The sequence below is a fragment of the Candoia aspera genome, chromosome 7 (assembly GCF_035149785.1).
Source record: "Candoia aspera isolate rCanAsp1 chromosome 7, rCanAsp1.hap2, whole genome shotgun sequence".
Classification (NCBI taxonomy): domain Eukaryota; kingdom Metazoa; phylum Chordata; class Lepidosauria; order Squamata; family Boidae; genus Candoia; species Candoia aspera.
Window position 1 is genome coordinate 74,290,610 of NC_086159.1, and position 20,466 is coordinate 74,311,075.

At 39.8% G+C, this 20,466-nt stretch overlaps 1 protein-coding gene across 2 annotated transcripts in view; it reads left to right on the plus strand.

Moving 5' to 3' along the window:
- Window positions 1-20,466, plus strand: part of ITPR2 (inositol 1,4,5-trisphosphate receptor type 2) — a 233,566-nt gene that overhangs the window by 22,250 nt on the left and 190,850 nt on the right. For both annotated transcript variants that reach the window (XM_063308132.1, XM_063308133.1), the window contains exons 2-5: window positions 8,000-8,070; window positions 16,051-16,166; window positions 17,889-17,975; window positions 19,100-19,258. In XM_063308132.1, the coding sequence (XP_063164202.1) occupies window positions 8,000-8,070; window positions 16,051-16,166; window positions 17,889-17,975; window positions 19,100-19,258 (433 nt within the window). The remainder of the gene's footprint in view (window positions 1-7,999; window positions 8,071-16,050; window positions 16,167-17,888; window positions 17,976-19,099; window positions 19,259-20,466) is intronic.

Below are 20,466 nucleotides of genomic sequence, written 5' to 3' on the forward strand. Positions count from 1 at the left end.
ACATAACAAAAATGCTGGCTCATGTGGTTTTTGCAAGACCAGACATAAATCAAATCTAGTTATTGCTCATGACTGTCAAGGATAATTGGCAGATGAATATATGGAAATCATCCATCCACAATGAATTAATTTAAAATAACCAAATGAGTATTTTTTTTCCTGCAGGTATGTGCTGGTTAAAACATGTCGTGTGCAGTTAATTAAAACTTGTCATAGCTTATGAACTCTTAAAATAGCTTACGGTATTCAAATTTGTACTTTGTGCTTCAGATAAAATGGACTAAATAATAATAATACTGTCCAACATTCATACTGAGACAAGTGCAAGTGAGCAGCTATGTATATCGGCATACTAGTGAGAATGTGATATTCTCATATTCTGAGCAGAGTTTCTCAACCTTGGCGACTGGAAGATGTGTGGACTTCGACTCCCAGAGTCGAAGTCCACACATCTTCCAGTCGCCAAGGTTGAGAAACCTGTTTCTGAGAATGCTTTCTCCACTGTCCCTGTAGGCAACTTAGTTAAAGTTAATGGAGCATGACCATAGCTGGACATAAGCTTTGCCTGCAGGAGGTTTCAGGTTTTTTGGTGTATGGCATGTTTTATTTAAAAGAATAAATTCCCAGGATTTTCATCTAAAAATCATTTATTTAGATTTACATTGATGTCAGATTGTGGAGTCCTTGGTGCTCTCTGAGCTTGGCTGTTGGCTTGCAGACATGTCATTACCCAACTAGGTAACATCATCAGTGCGGGTGAGGGATGTGCTCTTTGTTTATACAGTTCTTGCCTACTGATGTCAGGTTGCTCAGCTTGACTGAATAACGTGAAACTAGTAATTCTAAAAAGTGTGTGTGTGTGTGTGGGGCGGAATCTGAAGAAAGATAAAACAGGAAAAATGTCCCATCCACCTTATTGCTAAGCAGATATCTTTTCTGACTCTGCTCTCTGACTAGAAAGCAGCTGAGATTTACTTAGCAGCTAAGTTCCTTGTTTTCATAGTATCAGAATGTTGATCAAAACAAGGCCTTTTTCCACCACCCCCAAACATATACATTATCAGAACACAGAGTTGTGCTTCAGAAGAGTTGCTTTAGATGATGATGATGATGATTACGCAGTCTTCCAGATAGTTTTAAGTATGATGCTTTTGACCTTTGCTCCTTCCCAAGGAACTAGAATGGCGAAAGATACTGTGGCAATATATATGCTGCTCCTAGTAATATTCTCTCTAACTAATGTTTTGAGATTCTGTCCATTCCTATTGTGTCCAAGTGCTTTTCCAGATCTTTTGGTATGGCCCCAGGTGCACATCCACTTTCTTTTTCAACATATGCTCGATTGCTATTTGAAGGTCTTTATATTTCCCTATTTTTTCTTGTTCTTTCTCTTTGGCCTTTCTACCTCCAGCTACCGCAATGACAACTCTCTACTGTATATTTCTTTCCTTGTAACTACAGTCATGTCTGATTTATTATTATTATCATTATTATTATTATTATTGAACTTTAGAATGTCAGGAGATACTTTTCGTCATGCATAAGGTAAGTGCTATGTAGGATGGTTTCAACTGCATAGAGAAAAAATGTTCTTAACAAAAATGGCATTTCCTATTTTTCTGAGTTTGGGCATAGAACAGGAGATGGTATTAAGGCTGGGTAGCCAGTATTCTTCTCAATGTAGAAGGTGAAGATTTCATGGTAGAATAACCCTGACAAATGAAGGATCCTACTGCATTCTAGATATATGGGCTCCACATTTGACAATAATATTATTGTACAGCAGCAGAGTCAGGAGTATTTGGCATATGGCAACTGGTTAATCCTGGGATGGAAAAACATCAGCAAACCCCAGGGATGTCAGCTAAGCTGAATATTTTTAAAAAATCACGGAAAGAGTAATGGCAAACCACTTTCATGTTATTGCCTGGAAAATTACATGTCCATGTCCATGCGGTCAAGATTGATTTCAGGAAAGCTTTATTCAGCAGTATATTCAGCAGTAGGTTACCAGTGGCAATTTCTTCAAGTTTTATGAAATTGACTTACAGTCCTTCTCAGTAGACAGCGGCAAGATAACACCATAGTTAGCAAAATTACCTGAAAGAAATGCAACATGTGAGCGGTTCTTCTTCAGTGCATTTGCTTCATGCTTGTCTCGTTTTAAACGTAGCAGGCATGAACTCAGACCTCAAGCTAAAACCAAACAAGCCATATTAGGACATAGGCAATGTGTGAACCCAAATCAGTTCCTGGAGTGGCTTGGTTTGTAGCATTGAAACACATGGCTTCTTTGCATAGGAGAACTAAGCCACAATGTTCAACAGACCATGGCTTAGCATGATGTGTAAACCTGGACACCATTTTAAACTTCTTCTATTTGTCACATTTGAGTAGCAAGAATATATAGAAAGCACATCTATGGGCCTGGTCACCGCCAGGATTTTTTCTGCCAGTGCCCCCTTTCTTTGCCGAAGAGAAGAGAAGAGAACTTTTATTACAGAATTACAGATAGAATCACATTAAAAGCTAAAAATAAAGTAAAAACAGAACAGGCGAAAAATATTACAGTTGGTGGTGGGTTCAAGGAGCTGTTGCAAAGTTAAACAGATTTGCAAGCCTGTTAGTGGCTGATCCTGTTGATTGCAATCAACATTGGATTTTTGGCACCTCTGTGCTCTGATGTCCCCTTCCTGCATGTGCCCTACCGAATCAGGGTGGCAAGTGGAATGAAGCATCCAGCTGCATCTCGATACCAACTCAAGCAAATCCTCCTCTTTGCTGGGAAAGCATTTTCTAGTTATCACTTCCTGTGCGCTGCAGTAAATCCATAGACCTGGCAGTCACTCTGTGAAGTTTCAATGGTGAATGGAGAGTAGAGAGGAAATGAGGAGTTTCTCCATAGACAATGAAAGGAAACCTTGTAAGAAATTGAGTAAAATACAAAGCTTTCCAAGTGCATTGCTTTCTAGCTGTTTTTTTTGTTTCTTCCTCTTTTTGCTTGCTACCACCCTTTGCAAGGCTTGTACTGGATACTAATTTCTTAGGAAACAGTGAGGACATTCACATTAGGATTTTGCCTGAATGACAGCTAGCTTGTTCTGTTTGCCAGTGGTTTATAAATGAGATTTCAAGGCCTGAGGGATGAGGATCCAGTTGAAGGGGCGGCTTGCATGCATTTCCAATTAAAGTTGAAGCTGTATGCGTCTTGCTCCTTGATTATTTCAGTTCACAGAATCTCTGCTTATTATTTCTGTCTATTTAAAGGCCACTTGGCCATGGTAGTGGTCAGAAAAATAACAATGGTAGCTTTGATCACATGGCTGCCATTTTGATTTTTTAGGACCTCCCAGTCGGACCTCCCTGCTTGATAGTGTTGCATTGCCTAGCATACTCTTATATCTACATAGGTTCAGTTGAGTGAATTGGTTTACAGTCTAAGAGCAATGATTTAAAAAATGCATCAAGTACTGCACATATAATATTTATTTGCAGGACAGCCCTAAAACACTTAACAGTGTAAAGAAGGCACAAAAGACTTCTATAAGCTATAATTGTTGGTTGAAATTGTGCTTTCAATAGTGAATGGACCTCATATTACTAACTATCAGAAAACTCAAGTGCTCTTCTGATCACGAGGTTATCTCTTTCCTCCAAGAAGATAGCAAAATAGGGGTAATGGTATGTGGGAATGACCTTGAGAGACGGGGCGAAGAGATGCTGCCTAGGGAACAGTCAGATAAGAGAGGGCATAGCCCGCAGCTGCATAATGGTAGGAGAAAGAGGCTCAGAAGGGACCCTTCCTAAATTCTTGGGCTGTAAAGATGACGATGAGAGAATTGTATTTTCAGATTTGCAGGATTCTCTTAATGTAGCTTTACAATAAAATAGAATTAGCTTATCTGGTCATGTTTCCTGTCTGATCTACCTGATAATGCTGACAACAGGGTTTTCTATATGCTTTTTATCTGCTTTTATGGGTTTTTGTTTTGTATTTTGTTCATTGTTTAGGGTTTGTTTGTTTATTTATTTATTCATCAAATTTCTCTACCGCCCATCTCGCGTGCAACGACTCTGGGTGGCTGTACGACTGGGTTGTGTTTTTAATTGCTAGGCCCTGCCCAGAGTCATATGTTTGAGATGGGTGGCTATACAAATTGAATGAATGAATGAATATAAATAAATAAATAGATAAATACAATATCTACAGTATTTATATAAGAAGAATGTCCTGGAAAATGCTTGGAGGTCTTTTCTGTCTTTAACAATGACTGTCCACTGTTGGAAAGTGTGGGTTAGAAGGGGAATCTATAAGACTGTAAGAACTGTCATGAGCACTGATGGTGAGCAGGAGGGGGCCCCTATCCAGGGGGGAAAACGCATGCGTAGTACTGAGGAATTAAGCAGCCATTCAAAGAGACACAGATCAGACCCGCCTTGACTTTTGGGGTTTATCTGTCTGGGTTTTCCCACGCTTCTTCAGCTTGTTAGGATTCTGTCTTATGTAGCAGCAATAAACACTAGAGACCTACTCCTCATCTCAGTGTGATTCCTGACTGTTAGGACAAGAACTTACTGGTTGTATTTGCACAACAGATGGAACCCCAAACTAACCATCCAATTTTTAACCAACCAAATTTTAACCTCAATTGCGGTGCGGTACCTTTATGGTTTAATCAATCATGTGAATCTAAAAAAATTGTTTAGTCAAGTAAATCACTGCTAAGTGTGTCATGTAGACCCAGTGTAGAGACTAAGCCATATTGCTGTTCATTTAAAAACTGTAGTCTACTTCTGCATTATTAAAAACAATCCTACATTGTTCTTGTTGTAACAATAAATTTGCTCCTGGGTTTCTTGGGTAACAGTAAAAGTCTAAAATATTTATAGCAAGATTTGGGCAATTTAAAATTTACAGGAAAATGGAAAAAGTACACGAAGTTCATGCAGCAAAACAAAAATGAAATAAATGACTGGAGACAAACAGGAAGAAGAATAAAAATGACGGATTTTAACTTTTTGTGTGAGTCTCCATAAACAGGCCTTTCTCCCCAGAGGCAATCTTCATAGTCAGTCTCAATACTATGTCTTGAAAGCTTCCATGTACAAGCATATCCAAACTTCATCCATTGTATTCTACAATATTAAAATCAGTCACAGAGAAATAAACAAATGTTAAGAAACTGGAATGGGCCAGAAAAGTCTTTCACCTTGATTCTATAGCTATAACTTATGCAGCATTTAACAGTATTCTACTTCTGGAGGTCATTTCTAGCCTCCCCTCAAAACCATGGCCTGTAGAGCAGCTGTAGGACTGTTTGAACGTAATAGAACTAGGTTATTCACTGCAGCAAGAAGTTAAAACCTTTTGAAAGCACAAAGTGGAATACAAGGGCAGTTAGTTTCCTAAAAGGCAAAGAATAGAAGACCAATTCAGCTGGTCTTGTAGGATCTGAATTTCCACATTTTGGCTTTCAAGGCTGAGAAAGGTGGTTTTTGTGTCTTCACCTGGCATGCTTGTAACAGTGGTGAAATATGAAGCAGGATCTCAGAGGCTGAAGGTGGAGATGCGTTGCATAAGGTGCAATCAGAGAAATGGACCACAAGGACTTCGCAGTTTCCATCTCGTGTTTTGAATGGCAACCAGAAACAAATAGGAAAACAGTGCAGTTGAGAAACACTTGCAATATGCTAGAACATTGTTTCAGTCACTTAATTTTGCATTGGCAGGGCTTTTCAAGTGCTTTTTGAGAAGGCCAGTCCCAGGTAATGGATATTTATAATGTTTTGGAAGAATAATGTACAAGGGAAAAGGAGAAAAAGTAACTATGGAAGCTAAGAAGAATAAAACAGGACATTCAATCAAAGGAATGAAATACAATCACTGAGTTCCTGTAATCTGGGCTGAATAAATGGCTTTTAAATATGTATTTAGTAGTAATAGACAGTGGGTTTACATACTGTAGGAAGCCATGCTTTATAACTGAGTTGGTTTATGCAATGTGCTAAGCCAAACAGGCAGTATTAAAATATAAGGACATGAAAGAAAGAGAACCGTTAAAGAGAACAACAAAAACCTGTAACAAAATTATGGTTCATCAAACTTGTGTGTGGAAAAGATTTTCTTTTCCAAAACTCACTTTCAGATCAATTATGCCATAGATGGAAAATGCTTTATTCAATCAATGATCAGAACAATGGAGAGAACTGAAGAACAATATTAACCTATCATAATTTATAAACATTTTAGGCTGAGCCACAATAAACTCCATGGTATGGGTCACAGAAATATCAGATCACACTTCCCTAATATCTTGCTTAAACATTGATGGTCTCCCTTATTTGGGTGTCTAATGCATACATGTGAAGTCTAATCCTTTTACTAATAAAAGAAGATATAGTAAGATTAAAGTAGGATGGAATTGTTTCAGAATTGGCATTAGTTAGGAGAATTGGGCTAGAGATGCTTAAAAATTATTTAGAAACAGCAGTTTGGATCACATGTAAGCACACCACTTTTCTGCTATTCATTAAACTAGACTGACTTTTTTTTAGGCTTCTATGTGATCCGGACAATAACTGCCAGCTCTTTAAAGCAGCAACATCATTTTTTTCAGGCTCACATAGAACAACCTTCTTCTGAACCATTTTCAAAGCATGTTGTCATGAGTAATGATGGCGAGCAGGAGGGGGCCTTGATCCAGGGTGGAAAACGCATGCATAGTACTGAAGAATTAAGCAGCCATTCAAAGAGACACAGATCAGACCCACCTTTGCCTTTGGGGTTTATGTCTGGGTTTTTCCCACGCTTCTTCAGTTTGTTAGGATTCTGTTAATGTAGCAGTAATAAATACTAGAGACCTACTCCTCGTCTCAGCGTGATTTCTGACTGTTAGGACACATGTACTACCCTATCAGGAAACTATCAATGTTTACAACATGGGGCACCATTTAGTCAGTCTTATGAGTTGGCAAACAAACAACATCTATCAACAGGCAAACAACATTAGAATGTGAACAGAACTGTGTATAGGGGAAATACACAAGTGACAAGGCACAAAATCGAATTATTATGTATCTAGAATTATTTTTTCTTGAAACATTAAGGGTATACAGAGTATACACAAAGGAGTATACAAAGTTACAATGAAATTACACAGACAAATACTTTAGGTTAGCTGAGTTTTAGAGGGAAGGACACTCAAAAGGAATCTGAAATGAAGAAAGCAAATTCATTCATTCATTCATTCATTCCCTTTTCCCATTTCTAGTTAAAATCCAATTTTAAAATCCAATTCTAAAAACTTAAAGTCCTAAATCAACTCAAGAGGATTGACTAGGCAATTCGCTATTGACTCTGTCTTAGGGTAGAGCAGGGCTGAATTAGTAGGCAGATGATGATGATGATGGAATTGAACAAATGCTTGCTAAATTCTATGAAAAGCAGAATACCTGAATCCACATTCAGGAAAAAAAAAAGAAATATAGCTGGACAAACAGTCATAAAACAAATAGCAAAAAGTACAGGGATTAGCTAAAGCATGATATATCCAAAAGTGCACACCCCTTTAGTTGGTTTGTAATTGGACTATTTCTGTGCCATGTAAGGAAACTGGCATGTTGAAAAACCATTGACACGTGACAGTCTCTTTGGCTGGCAGAACAGGGAGCCCTCCTGTAGAAGTCATATCTGTGGGGTGCCCTTCACAATGTCACATTGTCTCTTTGAAGTCCACCTAAAGAATGGAGCTAATGTATTTTTTTTTCATGTATTCTGCAAGACATATTCCACAGTGAAGGATAAAAATTATTTGGTGTACAGTTTCTTGACAGAACTGGACATCAGTGTGTTTTTCAGAAGAAAGCATATTTTGGGGAGTAGTGTTTATTTTATGATTATGCTAAATCAAAGAATCAAAATAATGTTTTTGGGGACTTTATCTTGGTCAATAAATGCAAAAATAATTGTAAACCCTGAACATTATGATTTTTCCTCTAGGCTGGTGGATGACAGATGCGTGGTTCAACCAGAGGCAGGTGATCTGTGTAATCCGCCAAAAAAATTCCGAGGTAAGCACCTGCATCCAAATTTTATATGAGCAAATGTATCACAATTACACAGTGGCTTTTTTGTCCTAATTTTATATATTTTAAAACAAGATCGTTCTGACGCTTTAGAAGCATCTTAGTCCATCTACAAGTCATATTCTCTGCTAGTTATCATTACTGTGATTGATTAATTCTATACTCAAAGCAAGATGAAAAATTAGCTTCGAGACCGGTGTTGCATGAGAATGTAAAGTAGTGATACAGATGAGAAGGTGAAATTATGCTGTGCAAGTATATTGAAATATGGAAATCCTGGTTCTAATATGGCTATTCACTTCCTAAATCAAAGATTGCTAACTTTTGGAGGCCAGTGGAGACACTTGAAATTTTGAAAACAGGTTGTAAACATTCTTCCAAAATGACTGACATGGGGAGATAATCAATTACAAATTAGCAATTTACCAGAATGCTTTTTTAAAACTAGTTACTACTGTCAACTAGTTAGTAATTAAACCGAATAACCTTCCAAAAAGGTCTAGACTCTGTTTTTCGTTCTACTTTGAAAAATATCTACTATAACAGAACTAAGCTGGTCCAAAGTAATAATGTTACGAGAGGTTCAGTTGGCCACCAAAATAGATTTATGAAGGATTTTCACATTCTGATCATCCCATAACGAAAGGTCTTCATGGGTAGAAGGATCGAAGTTATGTTTGTAACCGTGTATTTCCCATAATGGAGATTAAGTGCCAGTATTGAAATGGATCTCCAAGCATACAAGGAACTTAATACTTGTCAGGATTTAATTCTAGAATTTAATTCTAGAATGCTTTCCCGAGCTCCCTTTTCTGCACATATTTTCTGCAATATTTCATATTGTTTTTGCTTATGCTTTTCCTTTTTCTGGCCACTCGTTAGCACTCTGAACAGCCATCCCTTGCTGCTGCTGCTGCTGCTGCTGCTGCTGTTGTTCTTGTGATTCTTATTATTTTCCATGATTCCTTATTGGGCACTTTGGACATTCTGGGAATCAGGATGATGCTGGAGGCCAGTTCTTTGTCCATTTGTTAAGTTTTTTTTACATTAAAAAATGAAAGTGTCTGTGATCAAAGGTGCCCATGGTTGTCCTATTGGGGAACTCTGCCATATAAATAGAATTACTTTTTTTTTCCCCATACAGATACATTTCATAGAGAACTGGATGAATCAGGCGATCTTGGTGGTCTCAAATATGACATATTTTTATTATATAAAGTTGGTATGTGCCACTCAGTAAATGCAATTGCTAAAAAAATGAAACAATTTAAAGGCACATATGAATGATCCTAAGTAGGTGTTATGGTGGCAGATATCAGTTCTAGAACACAGATAGCTGGTAGTTATAAAATTTTAAGACTGGGGGGCGGGGTACAATCTGGGGAATAAATGATTGCTTTACTGGTTCTTGACCCTCAGCTGCTTTTTCCCCTGGGAAAATCAAAGGGAGATATGGCAGAGTAGAGATGGGATCTTGGTCAAAATGTAGAGGAGGGAAGAATTCAGAGATGGTGCCATAGATTACAGCCATATCTTTAGGCCGATCCCTTTAAGTTCTTCAAGCTGAGTACAAAGTTGGCAGCTGAAACCACATGGTAAAGCTTGTCCAAGCAAGGCACACAATTCCTTTTTTGTTGTGTGTTACCATGCTTTCATTTTATAGCAAGTGCTAACAGTCAGTGTTTCTGTTTTGTGGCTCTGCAGAAGTATTTTGCATTGTTTCAGTAAACAAAGCTGAATTTGGTTCTTGCTCTGGGCTATAAAAGAACTTAATACATATCAAAGTCTCACTTGTCTACCTGAGGTTAACTATTTGATTTCAGTAGTGTTAGAAGCCAAGATCTGGGAAGAGAGAAACATCCTTTTGCCTGCAAGTTTCCATTTCCATAACAACCCAAGCTTCTTGCCCCAAAGTTCTCTTTGGCATTAAAGAAAGTAAAGGTAAAGGTTTCCCTTGATGTAAAGTCCAGTCGTGTCCAACTCTAGGGGGCGCTGCTCATCTCCGTTTCTAAGCCTTGGAGCCGGCGTTGTCATAGACACTTCCGGGTCATGTGGCCAGCATGACGACTCGGAACGCCGTTACCTTCCCGCCGAAGCGGTACCTATTGATCTACTCACATTTGCATGTTTTCGAACTGCTAGGTGAGCAGGAGCTGGGACGAGCAACGGGAGCTCACCCCGCCGCGCGGTTTCGAACCGCCGACCTTCCGATCGGCAGCTCAGCGGTTTAACCCGCAGCGCCACCGCGTCCCTCTTTGGCATTAAAAGGACATTGTAAAAACAGCCCTTATATTACAACAGGCATCTCCAATCTGGTTGCTTTCAAGTCTGTTGGAAATACCCCCCCGCCCCAGAAATTTCAACCAGTACTGGCCATGATAAGTAGGAACATTGGGAGTTTCTACCCCAACACGCTTGGACAACATCATAGTAGTTTCTAAGAGAAGAGCCATATTAATTTAGGGTGGGGAAAAAATGAGGCTGGTAGCTCAGGAAAAGCTTATGCCTTGTAATAAAACTGGTTATTCGGCAAAGGTGCTACCAAATTCCTTCTGATCATACAAGGTTGCTACTTGTATCTCTGCTGTTGATCAGGGAGCAGTGAATGTTTTCTTTCTTTTTGAATCTTAAAGCCACACGGCTATGTATTTGGAAAGTTCTAAGAGGTTGCTTTTAACTAGTTGGATTGGTGGCAATTTAGGTGTGGCTAACAATTATTTAAGCATCAAACTCTTGCTAACTTCGCCTGTCATCGTTTCCCCCCATTATAGCTATTTCCTCTGACAATTAATTGTGTGGCATTTTGTTTTCTCTTTTCAAAATCACATTGTTTTAATGCTGTTCATTGTGAACTTTGCATATAATTCTTATTTTGTGGGTTCTGTATTTAAACATGTAGTGTTCTTTTTTTCTTTCTCATTTTCCTCCTTTCCCTTCCATGCCCCAAATATATTAAGATATGATTGCTTTTATTTTCTGATGCAACATGATTTCTTTGTTCATAACGTAGTTTTTCTGATTTTTATTTATTTATTCCCCCTCCCCCAATTCTTCTTCTATGAAAAATCTGGTCAAATCATCTAATCCCATCCATTTGCCCGTTAATTAAGAAGCACCGTTTCCAATGCCATCCTTCTATGGCTATGAGCAATAAATACATTTGTGCTTAAATTGACAAGTAGGCAGTGTTCTGTTGCAGTAGGTCAGGTTTTATCACAGAAGTCTAGACTCTTTAATCGGAGCTTGGGGGGCAAAAAAGTCAAGGTGTCAGCTGTGACCATGCAATGAAAGCCCAGTCCATTCTATGTCTGGTGCACATAAAAAAGAGTAGGACTTTGATTTATACAGATTTTTTCACCCCCCACCCCAAACAATTCTGCTTTAAGATCTCACGTATAGAACCTAGGTAAGATGTAAAATCAGCTAAATATCTCCAAGATATGGACACATTGTCTTAGAACGTTTTGGTTTATCGCTTTATGCAAAAGCTGTTTTGTTCTGGATGGGGTGGCACTGCCCCAGACAGAGCACCGGTGCATGATCTGGGGGCTCTTCTGGACTCACAACTCCTGCTCACAGAGCAGATGGCAGTCTTAGCGAGGAGGGCCTTTGCTCAACTTCGGGTTGTGCGCCAGTTACGCCCGTTCCTGGAGCAAGAGGCCCTCTGAACTCATGCCCTGGTCATCTCCCACATAGACTACTGCAATGAGCTCTACATGGGGCTACCCTTGAAGAGTATCTGGAAGCTTCAGCTGGTCCAGAATGCAGCCACGCGGGTTATTTTTGGTGCCCCTAGATTGGCACATATGACACCTTTACTGCGTGAGCTGCACTGGTGCCAATTTGCTTCCGGGTCCAATTCAAGGTGTTGGTTATCACCTTTAAAGCCCAAATGGCATGGGGCCAGGCTACCTGAGGGACCATCTCATCCCCACAACATTGACCCACCCCACCTGGTCAGGCAGAGAGGGCATGTTACGGACCCCGTCGATAAGAGAATTCCATCTGGCGGGGTCCAGGAGGTGGGCCTTCTCTGCAGTTGCCCCTGCCCTTTGGAATATCTTGCCCCCAGAGGTGAGGCAGGCAGGCGCCTTCACTTCCGACCTTCAGGAGGGCCCTGAAAACCTAGTTCTGCCGTCTCACGTGGGGCAGGAAGGTGGGCAACCATTCATGGTGTTGGCTCACACCTTAGATCCCCTCCCACCTGATTAGAATTTTTTAACCTCTTGGATTTTATACTTATTTATATTGTATTTTATATTTGTAAATTGTTTTTTATAGAATCTTAATTGTTTATTATTATAGTTTTAATTTTATTGTAAACCGCCCAGAGTCCCTCTTTTGGGGGAGATGGGCAGTAGCAAAATTTGAATAATAAAATAAATAAAATAAATAATAAAAGCTGTCTGTAGCCTGAATGCAGACACCATGCCAGTGTTACCTGCTAATGCTCTAGAAGGCTGGTTGAGATTATGGGCCAGCGTTTCTATGGGTCACCAGGAGAGAAGGATGCTCTAGAGGAGAAATGGCCAAGGTGTGGTCTTCCTAATCTGTTGAACTACAATTTCTACCCCCTCTAGCCAACAGGACCAATGATGAGTTAGGAGTTGTGGTCCACTTAGAAGTCGTACATTTCTAATTCTAGCTCTATAACAAAATTACAGAAAATGTGGTTACATTTCTAGAATTTATGGATGCTAGAAAGGGAAAAAAAATCACCAGCAGAATTTGTCTGAGGCTTTGCTTTCATGCTTATAAACTCTGTTCTATCCTGTAGGCCTCTGATCGATCTGTACCAGCAAATTGGGTAACTTGATTTTGTAAAATTAAATGCAGTATACTTACTTTGTAAGGACAAAGGCTCGATGTTTATTCTGAGTATCGCACAATGTATTTGCATTGTGTTATAGTTCTGTTATCAACCTCCCTTCCTGAGATCTATGTACAGTTTTTGCCCCTTCTTTACATTGGGCATGTGCCAATTTTATTTAAGATGTGCAGAAGTCAGTAGCTGAATTTTGATCTGCTAATGGTCGGTCACCTTGTAAAATACAGCTGCTCTAAACAGTGAGTTGGTGGCAAAACAAAAAGGAGTTTGACTGAACGTCAACAACGATTGACCAGTTATTTTTAATAGTAACCTGTGTTTCTATTATGTTTGTTTTTTTTCTGGGACTGTCGAGTACATAAGAAGAAGGACTGTTACGGGGATCGGGGGGAGAAAAAGAAGAAATCATTAAAACCATGTTGGTTATACAGCTCACACTGATATATTTGGTATTTGCCTTTTCTGTAACTATTGTCCGAGATTTCCACTCACATCTCTGTAATTATCCTTTCTTTGGAACTTGGTATCCAAGGATCCTAGATATGATACTTCATTGCAGATTAAAGCAATCTAGTTATTACAAACAGCAGTTTCTTTGAGGCTAAGAATCTGGGTATGTATGTTCCAAGGTTCAAACTCTGATCTCCTTTCTCCCATTCTTTTGTAACAGATTGCATACAACTCAGTTTTCCCATTGGCCCTCACACCGAATGATTGGTCACATCCCATCTCTGTTTATAAAACAGTCCAGTCCATTCCTGTGTATACTGGTTCTCACCTTGCCAGGTCCAACCATCATGCCAACAGTGTTTGGTATCTAAGTCAGCTAGGGGCAGAGACCTTGGATAATCTCACAAAACTAGCTTAATAGCTGGGTGGGAGATGATCAGAAAATCCCAGGATAGGTTCCTCTGGTAAAGAGGAGGAGGAGGAGGAGGAGGAGGAGGAGGCGGCGGAGGCGGAATTTCCCTATTGTTGCTGAGAAAACTACGTGATGTGCTTATGAAATAACCAGAAGTCAAGATCAACTCAAAGGAGACTGTGCCTTCTTATTTTATTGTGGCTAAAACGAAGTGAGCTACTCCTTTATCAAGCTGACTGTGGATAATATTTTATACATCCCATTAAACTTTTTCTTTCCAGAAGGGAGGAAAATAGCACCCATGCATGGATGATCCAGACACTGTTTTTCAGGAGTGTCTTAACAGCATCATGCCTGTTTCCTTATATAAGAACCTTATTTACAAGGGGCATGATGAAATGATGTGATGGGTATCAGCTACAGCTCATGTGACTGTTGCTTTGAGTTAACACTGTTAATCCTTTGATCAGGGTTGAATGGATTTATAGAATAAGGGAAGTTGTGTATGACGGGCAGGGCAAACCTCAGTCCATATTGGAACTCTGAGACAAATTCATTGCCCTACTGGTTTGAAGAGAGGATCAAGCCATGCTGAAGCCTTCCCAATGTCAGAATTTCAGGGTTGGGTACAGAGACATCTGTAGGTTTGAAGGTTTTTATCAAAATGATGAAAGCAAGATCACATCACCACAACGCAAACGCTGTCCCTTTGGCATGGCTGTGCAATTTGAAAGGGATGGAGCTGTCGGCATGATTTCTAATAAATCTCCAACTCCTGGAAATTTTTATTTAGGTATTTCTTCAGCTGGGCATTTCTGCAGGTGTGGTCAATGCCTTTGAAAGAAAACAATGGTTTGAGGAAATGGACAACCAGTATCATATTCAGCTTTTAAGTGTAACATACATGTAACTTTGACTGCATCCTTGCAGTATTTCTGAGCCATCAGAAGCAGTGAATTCTTTTGGGCCTTCATTTTCATTCACAAAAGACAAAATATTCATGCAGGAGCAATAATCTTGTTTTTGCAACCCCAGTTGTGCTACCTAAGCTGACCTTCATGAAAGAGAAGAAATGTGGGGAAAGCAGGAATAACTTGGAACGTGGTGTTAACAGTTCAGAAAAACTTGCGGCTGAATGCTCCCTCTGTGCTTTGTTGTACAAATGGAACAGTAGAATGGAACAGGAAGTCATTTGCATGTATTTTGGAGGTTTTCATTAGGGAAGCCATTTAGAAAGACATGGAAACAGGGAAAAAAACAAATGTGTAGTGGACTCCTGGCCCCCCCCTGCCCAACTTCCTAGTAACTGTTCACTAATAAATGTGTGACATAAGACTGATGTTTTCCTACTTTGAATTTGTGAATCTGTTGTCAGAAGTTTGGAGTCTGATCCATGGGTTGGGAGCCTTGTGTGTGTGTGTGTGTCTGTGTATGAGAATCACATGCATGTAGCCATAGCACTACTAGATTGGGCAGAGCCCCAAAGTTTCACCTTGTGGGGAGGTGGAGTAAAATGGGTGCATGAAATGTAGTAGAGGGTAACCCTACCTTGTTGCTTTGAATTTTTGCCAACATCTTAAAGATGGTTTCCAAACAATATGTCTGCAGGAGGAGATGGGAAGAGGGTGGCCATGACTGCACTATGTGTTGGCCAACCAGCACCCACATGCAGTTGTGCTTTTAAAGGAATATAGATCTGATCTTGGGAAGAGGAAGGAATGAGCAAGCTACTAAGACTGATGTCAGCTCATCAAAGTAGGCTAGGCCAAGCAACGGGCATGGTAGGGATCCCAGGAATGCTTTTTATTGTAGTAAGGTAGGATAACAGAATCTTGATAACCTGTCCAAGTTTCTCTGTCCCATCATCTGTTAAACAAAATCTAGGTAGAGTTATGTTGAGTTTCTTTCTCACACATCTCTCTATCTCAGGACTGTGTCATCTTTTCTGCAAGTCCCACCATAACAGCTTGCTCATTCCTTCCCACCCCCAAGGTCAGTTCTTAATTCCTTTACAGTGGTTGCCACTTGGACTTTTTTTGATCCCCTCTGCCTGCAGATGCCTCTGTTGCCAAATGTCAGTGGTACAATCCAGTGAGAATGCAGGGGATGCTGTAAAAAGGGGGTTTGTGAGCTCCAGGTGTGCTTATAGATATCAGCTGCACACCTCTGGTCTCATCAAATGTATCTGCCGACTTTCTCCAGCCAGTTATTGCAAAAGGATGAAGGGGATAGAGGATACTTCTTTAAATGTTGGTTTTGTGTTTTTGGTCTTCAGATTGCCTTTTTAAAGTGTGTCCTATGAACCGATATTCTGCACAGAAACAATACTGGAAAGCTAAACAAGCCAAACAGGGGAACCACACAGAAGCAGCTCTGTTGAAGAAACTGCAAGTAAGAGGCTCTGAGCTCCTGGCTGGCTTTCTATAGCATGCAGAACCTTGCTTTGTTTACAGATGACTGGTTAAGAAACCGCAATTGGCTGAGTTCACCCATCCACTAAGCCAAAAGAAATGGAGCCACTCCCAGAATTCCCCAGCCAGCAGTTCTGCGAGTTGATGTCCACCCATCTTAAAACTATCGAGGTTGAGAAACCCTGTTCCCCAACTTGCAGAATTGCTGGCTGGGGAATTCTGGGAGCTGAAGTTCATACATCTTAAAGTGGCAGAGGTTGAGAAACCCTGGTTTAGACTGATGTAAGCACTTATTCTTGGCATGTAGCTTTTGGCTTGTGCAGTGATGGAAGGCTGCTGGTTTCTACAACAAGGCCTGCAGGGTTTCTCTCAGCAAATGCGGAGAACCCAACAGTGCTGTTTTTGGTTTTTGGAGGAAGATGGTTTAATCCCCTCCCCCCATACATTTCCTGATCTAGCAACTTTTTCCCTATTTATTTACGCTTCAAGCCACCGTAAGGATGTGATTCTTGGTGGTTTATGTAAACTAAATCATCCATGGCTTATTAATAAAATAATAAGTGAATTCATGAAGGGTCAGGAAGAGTCTTTGTCTGTTAACACTAAAATGGTTTAAAAGAAAAAAAAACTAACAAAAAATAGAATAAACACATGGACTTACAGGAAATGCATGTTGACAGGCCTATGATACCACCAGAAAGAAATGAATATTTTCTCCCCTTTTCCCAGAGGTCCCAACTTTTTGGGGAGGCTGGTGATTACACTTGGGTACATTATTTTAATTTTACATTACTTTGTTTTATCTTACTTTACTTCACTTTATCTTATCTTACCTTTTCCCATCCCATCGGTCTCATTTTCTGAGAATGCCTTTGGGGTTTATGCAGAGAAACAAAAATTATGCTTGATGCTGGAGCATAGCTTTGTAGCTGGTAATGTCTCATTATTTAGGCAGGTGGGAAAAGAATGCAAGAATTTGAACACTGATTTCACATCCATTCCTAGTGGTTTCTTAGCTTTTCTACAGTGAAACTACTTATCAGAAGTTCTTGGGTTCTTGTGTGCCTGTTGAACTGGTTTTAGTTCACCTTGCTTGGAGAAGCTTAACAGGTGGCTGGGATCTATAAAGCAAAGCAAAATTAGACAGAGTAATAAAGAGTGAATGTTTCACGTGAAGAGTTCCAAACATGTGCTCAACAGGATAAACATGTGTTTAGACTCTATAAAATGGAAGAAAATTGAAATAGACAAATAGATGATAAGAGAGAGAGAGATAGGTAGATAGGTAGGTAGGTAGGTAGATAGCATAGGTAGTGGAATGCCTTCCAGATATTGGGACTTCCACCTCCATAAATGCTATTGGCCATGTTGACTTCAAATTATGTTTTGGGAGAAGCTTCATCTAGAGCAGCTGTTCTCAAACATTTTGGTCTCAGGACCCCCCTACATTCTTAAAACGATTGAGGATCCCAAAGAGCTTTGATTTATGTTGGTTGCATCTATCAATATGTACTGTATTAGAAATTAAAACAGAGAAATGTTAAAATGTTTATTTATTTGACTTTGTGGACCCCCTAGAAGGGTATTGAGGATCCCCAGGAGTCCCCAAACCACACATTGAGAACCACTGATCTAGAGTCTAGTGTTGAGGGTAATCTTGGGCTTCAGCTGAACTGAACTGAACTGATTGATTGATTTGCAGCATGCAGCTGAACTGGAACAAAAGCAGAATGAATGTGAAAACAGGAAGTTGCTGGGTGAAATTGTGAAATACAGCAATGTTATCCAGGTGAGTCTTGGAAAGCCACAAAGAGATTGGGTGTTCACGGCATCATGGATTCATTTTATGCATCACACCTTGCCAGTTGGTTCTGGTTCAGCTCCACCTTGGGAATTCCAGGCCAGATTTTATGATCTGTGAAACCCCTAAGATGTGTCGATGATTACTTTGCTTAGAAGCAAAGGAGGAGAACACACATTTTATGGCTATAATAAACAAAAGAATAAGTAATTCAGCAGATATTACTTTCTTTATCCTTGCACAACAAGCCATAAGTATCTCAGGCTGGGGTCCTTTCTCTTTAATTAACAAAACATGTATATCTGCAACACTAAAGAAGTATTATATTTATTGCAAATATATCCCACCTTTTCTCCAGGAACCCCACTCCTGTGGGATGTGAGTCTTTCCCTGTTAATCTCACAGCAGCTCCAAATTGACTGGCCTGTGGTAACCCAGTGAGCATTGTGATTAAATGGTGGCTTAAACTTGGATCTCCCTGGTCCAAATCTAATATTTTAAATTTAAAACTGTTAAAGGTACAAGAATTTGCTTTAAAAAAAAGATGTTCAGCCATCATCAGAACAGTGGATAGGAAGAACCTTTTGGAAAAAAAAACTAGTCAAAAATTCTGATTGTTAGGTGGTTTATAGACAAGGAAAATTAAATGAGGAAATAGGAATAGGAAGTAAATTTGCCACCTTCAGGCTTTGCGATGACTGAATAACTTGTTCTAATGGTAAACTTCCGTTGAGACTGTTTTGCAGCTAATATTTAATCAAAGATGTCTGAAAAAGCCACAGTGACAGCAATATGGCATCATGTGTGTTGTGACACCACCCAAATGCTGCAAGTGACATACCTGCATCATTTTGCATCATGCTGCAGGTTCATAATTTGAAACATCTGTGGAATGATGTATTGTGGAGAATTGTTATTATTTGCAATGTGAGGGCTGTAAATCAGGCCAGCTAACATTGTGGCTGGCCAGGTTCTTGATCCCATTCCCAGTGAGATAGACAGCAAAAAGCAAGAGATTTCCTACTGCCCTAACATAGGGGATACCTTGTGTTGAATTATAACACATTGTTGAGTCTGAATGCACGTATCTTACTTATTTTTATTACCGACAGCTCCTTCATATAAAAAGCAACAAATACCTTACTGTCAATAAGAGATTGCCAGCCTTGCTGGAAAAGAACGCCATGAGGGTCTCTTTGGATACTGCTGGGAATGAAGGATCCTGGTTCTACATCCAGCCCTTTTGGAAATTGCGAAGTGAAGGGGACAATGTGAGTGAAATATTGCTGGAAGTAACCAGGAAGATGCTGGAATATTGTCACCTCTGTAGCCAAAATCGTTCCGGAAACAAATGTATAACCCTTGTTGTCCTTCCTTTGTGACGTGTGAACATCTGGTTCATTGCATCTTGAAATACTGTTTTTAAAAAGGCAGTCATAAAATAGAATCGGCATTCAAAGAAGCAAATTCTGATAGGGGAAACATGACAAAGTCAAGCAATTCCATGGTCACATTCTGGGAAGGCAATGTCGAACAGAGGAGAAATCGTGTTTAAATAAGGTCACAGCCAGACAGCAGGTAGCAAGTGTTCTGGATATTTTTTCTGTGTCAGCAAACCCAGATAGAGCCTTAAATGGAGCTGTTAGTGAGAAAGATCTGCTTCTGGTAAGTGAAGCCTGCAGTGGTGCTCAGGAGATTGTAGTGGTGAGTCTGGGACTTCTGGAGACCTCAGTGACCAAGGAGTGCCGTGCCATCTCAGGCTGAAGAAGTGAAGGCAAGTTAGGTATCTCATCTGCTGGATCACTTGAGGCAGTGGAAATACTTTGAGCTTGTTTTGTGGACAAATTTTCCTCCCACTTTCATATTTCCTTTGAATTTCTGGCTGTGTTCCCCAAATGTAGAAAACCAAGCTCCAATTGTTGCACCATCACTTGCTTATCTTCTTCAATTCCCTTTAGCTTGTTCAAGGGTCAAGACCTTATGTTGACATTACCCTTCCTCCTAGGACAGCCTTCTCCAATCTGGTTCCCTCTAGAAATGTTGGATTCAAACTCTAATATTTTTAAGACTGGTTGGGATAGCTTCACCAAAGCAATAGTAGGGTAACTGCCATCCTGCTAAGAAAGAACATGTATCTGAATGTCTAACTGGAGCTGTCCCAAAGGTGAATTCAGAAATGGGATTGCTGATTTGTGGCCACAGGCACAGGGGTTCCACTTCCTAATATTGTATTCATGATTAATCCTTTCAGCAAATGTATAATTATTGATTTAATTCTGCAGGTTTCTTTTAGTAATACTTTCTCTGACCTGACATAGCTGTAAGTAATTTTTTTTAAGCAGCATGGCATGCAATGCATCCTGCGTTAAGTAAAAGTGTGTGTGTGTGTAGAAAGGTCATGATCCCTTTGTGGATGTTCTGATTTTCCAAGAGTAGCACATGTGTACCTACATTATGAGCATCGTGATTTTGTCTGATT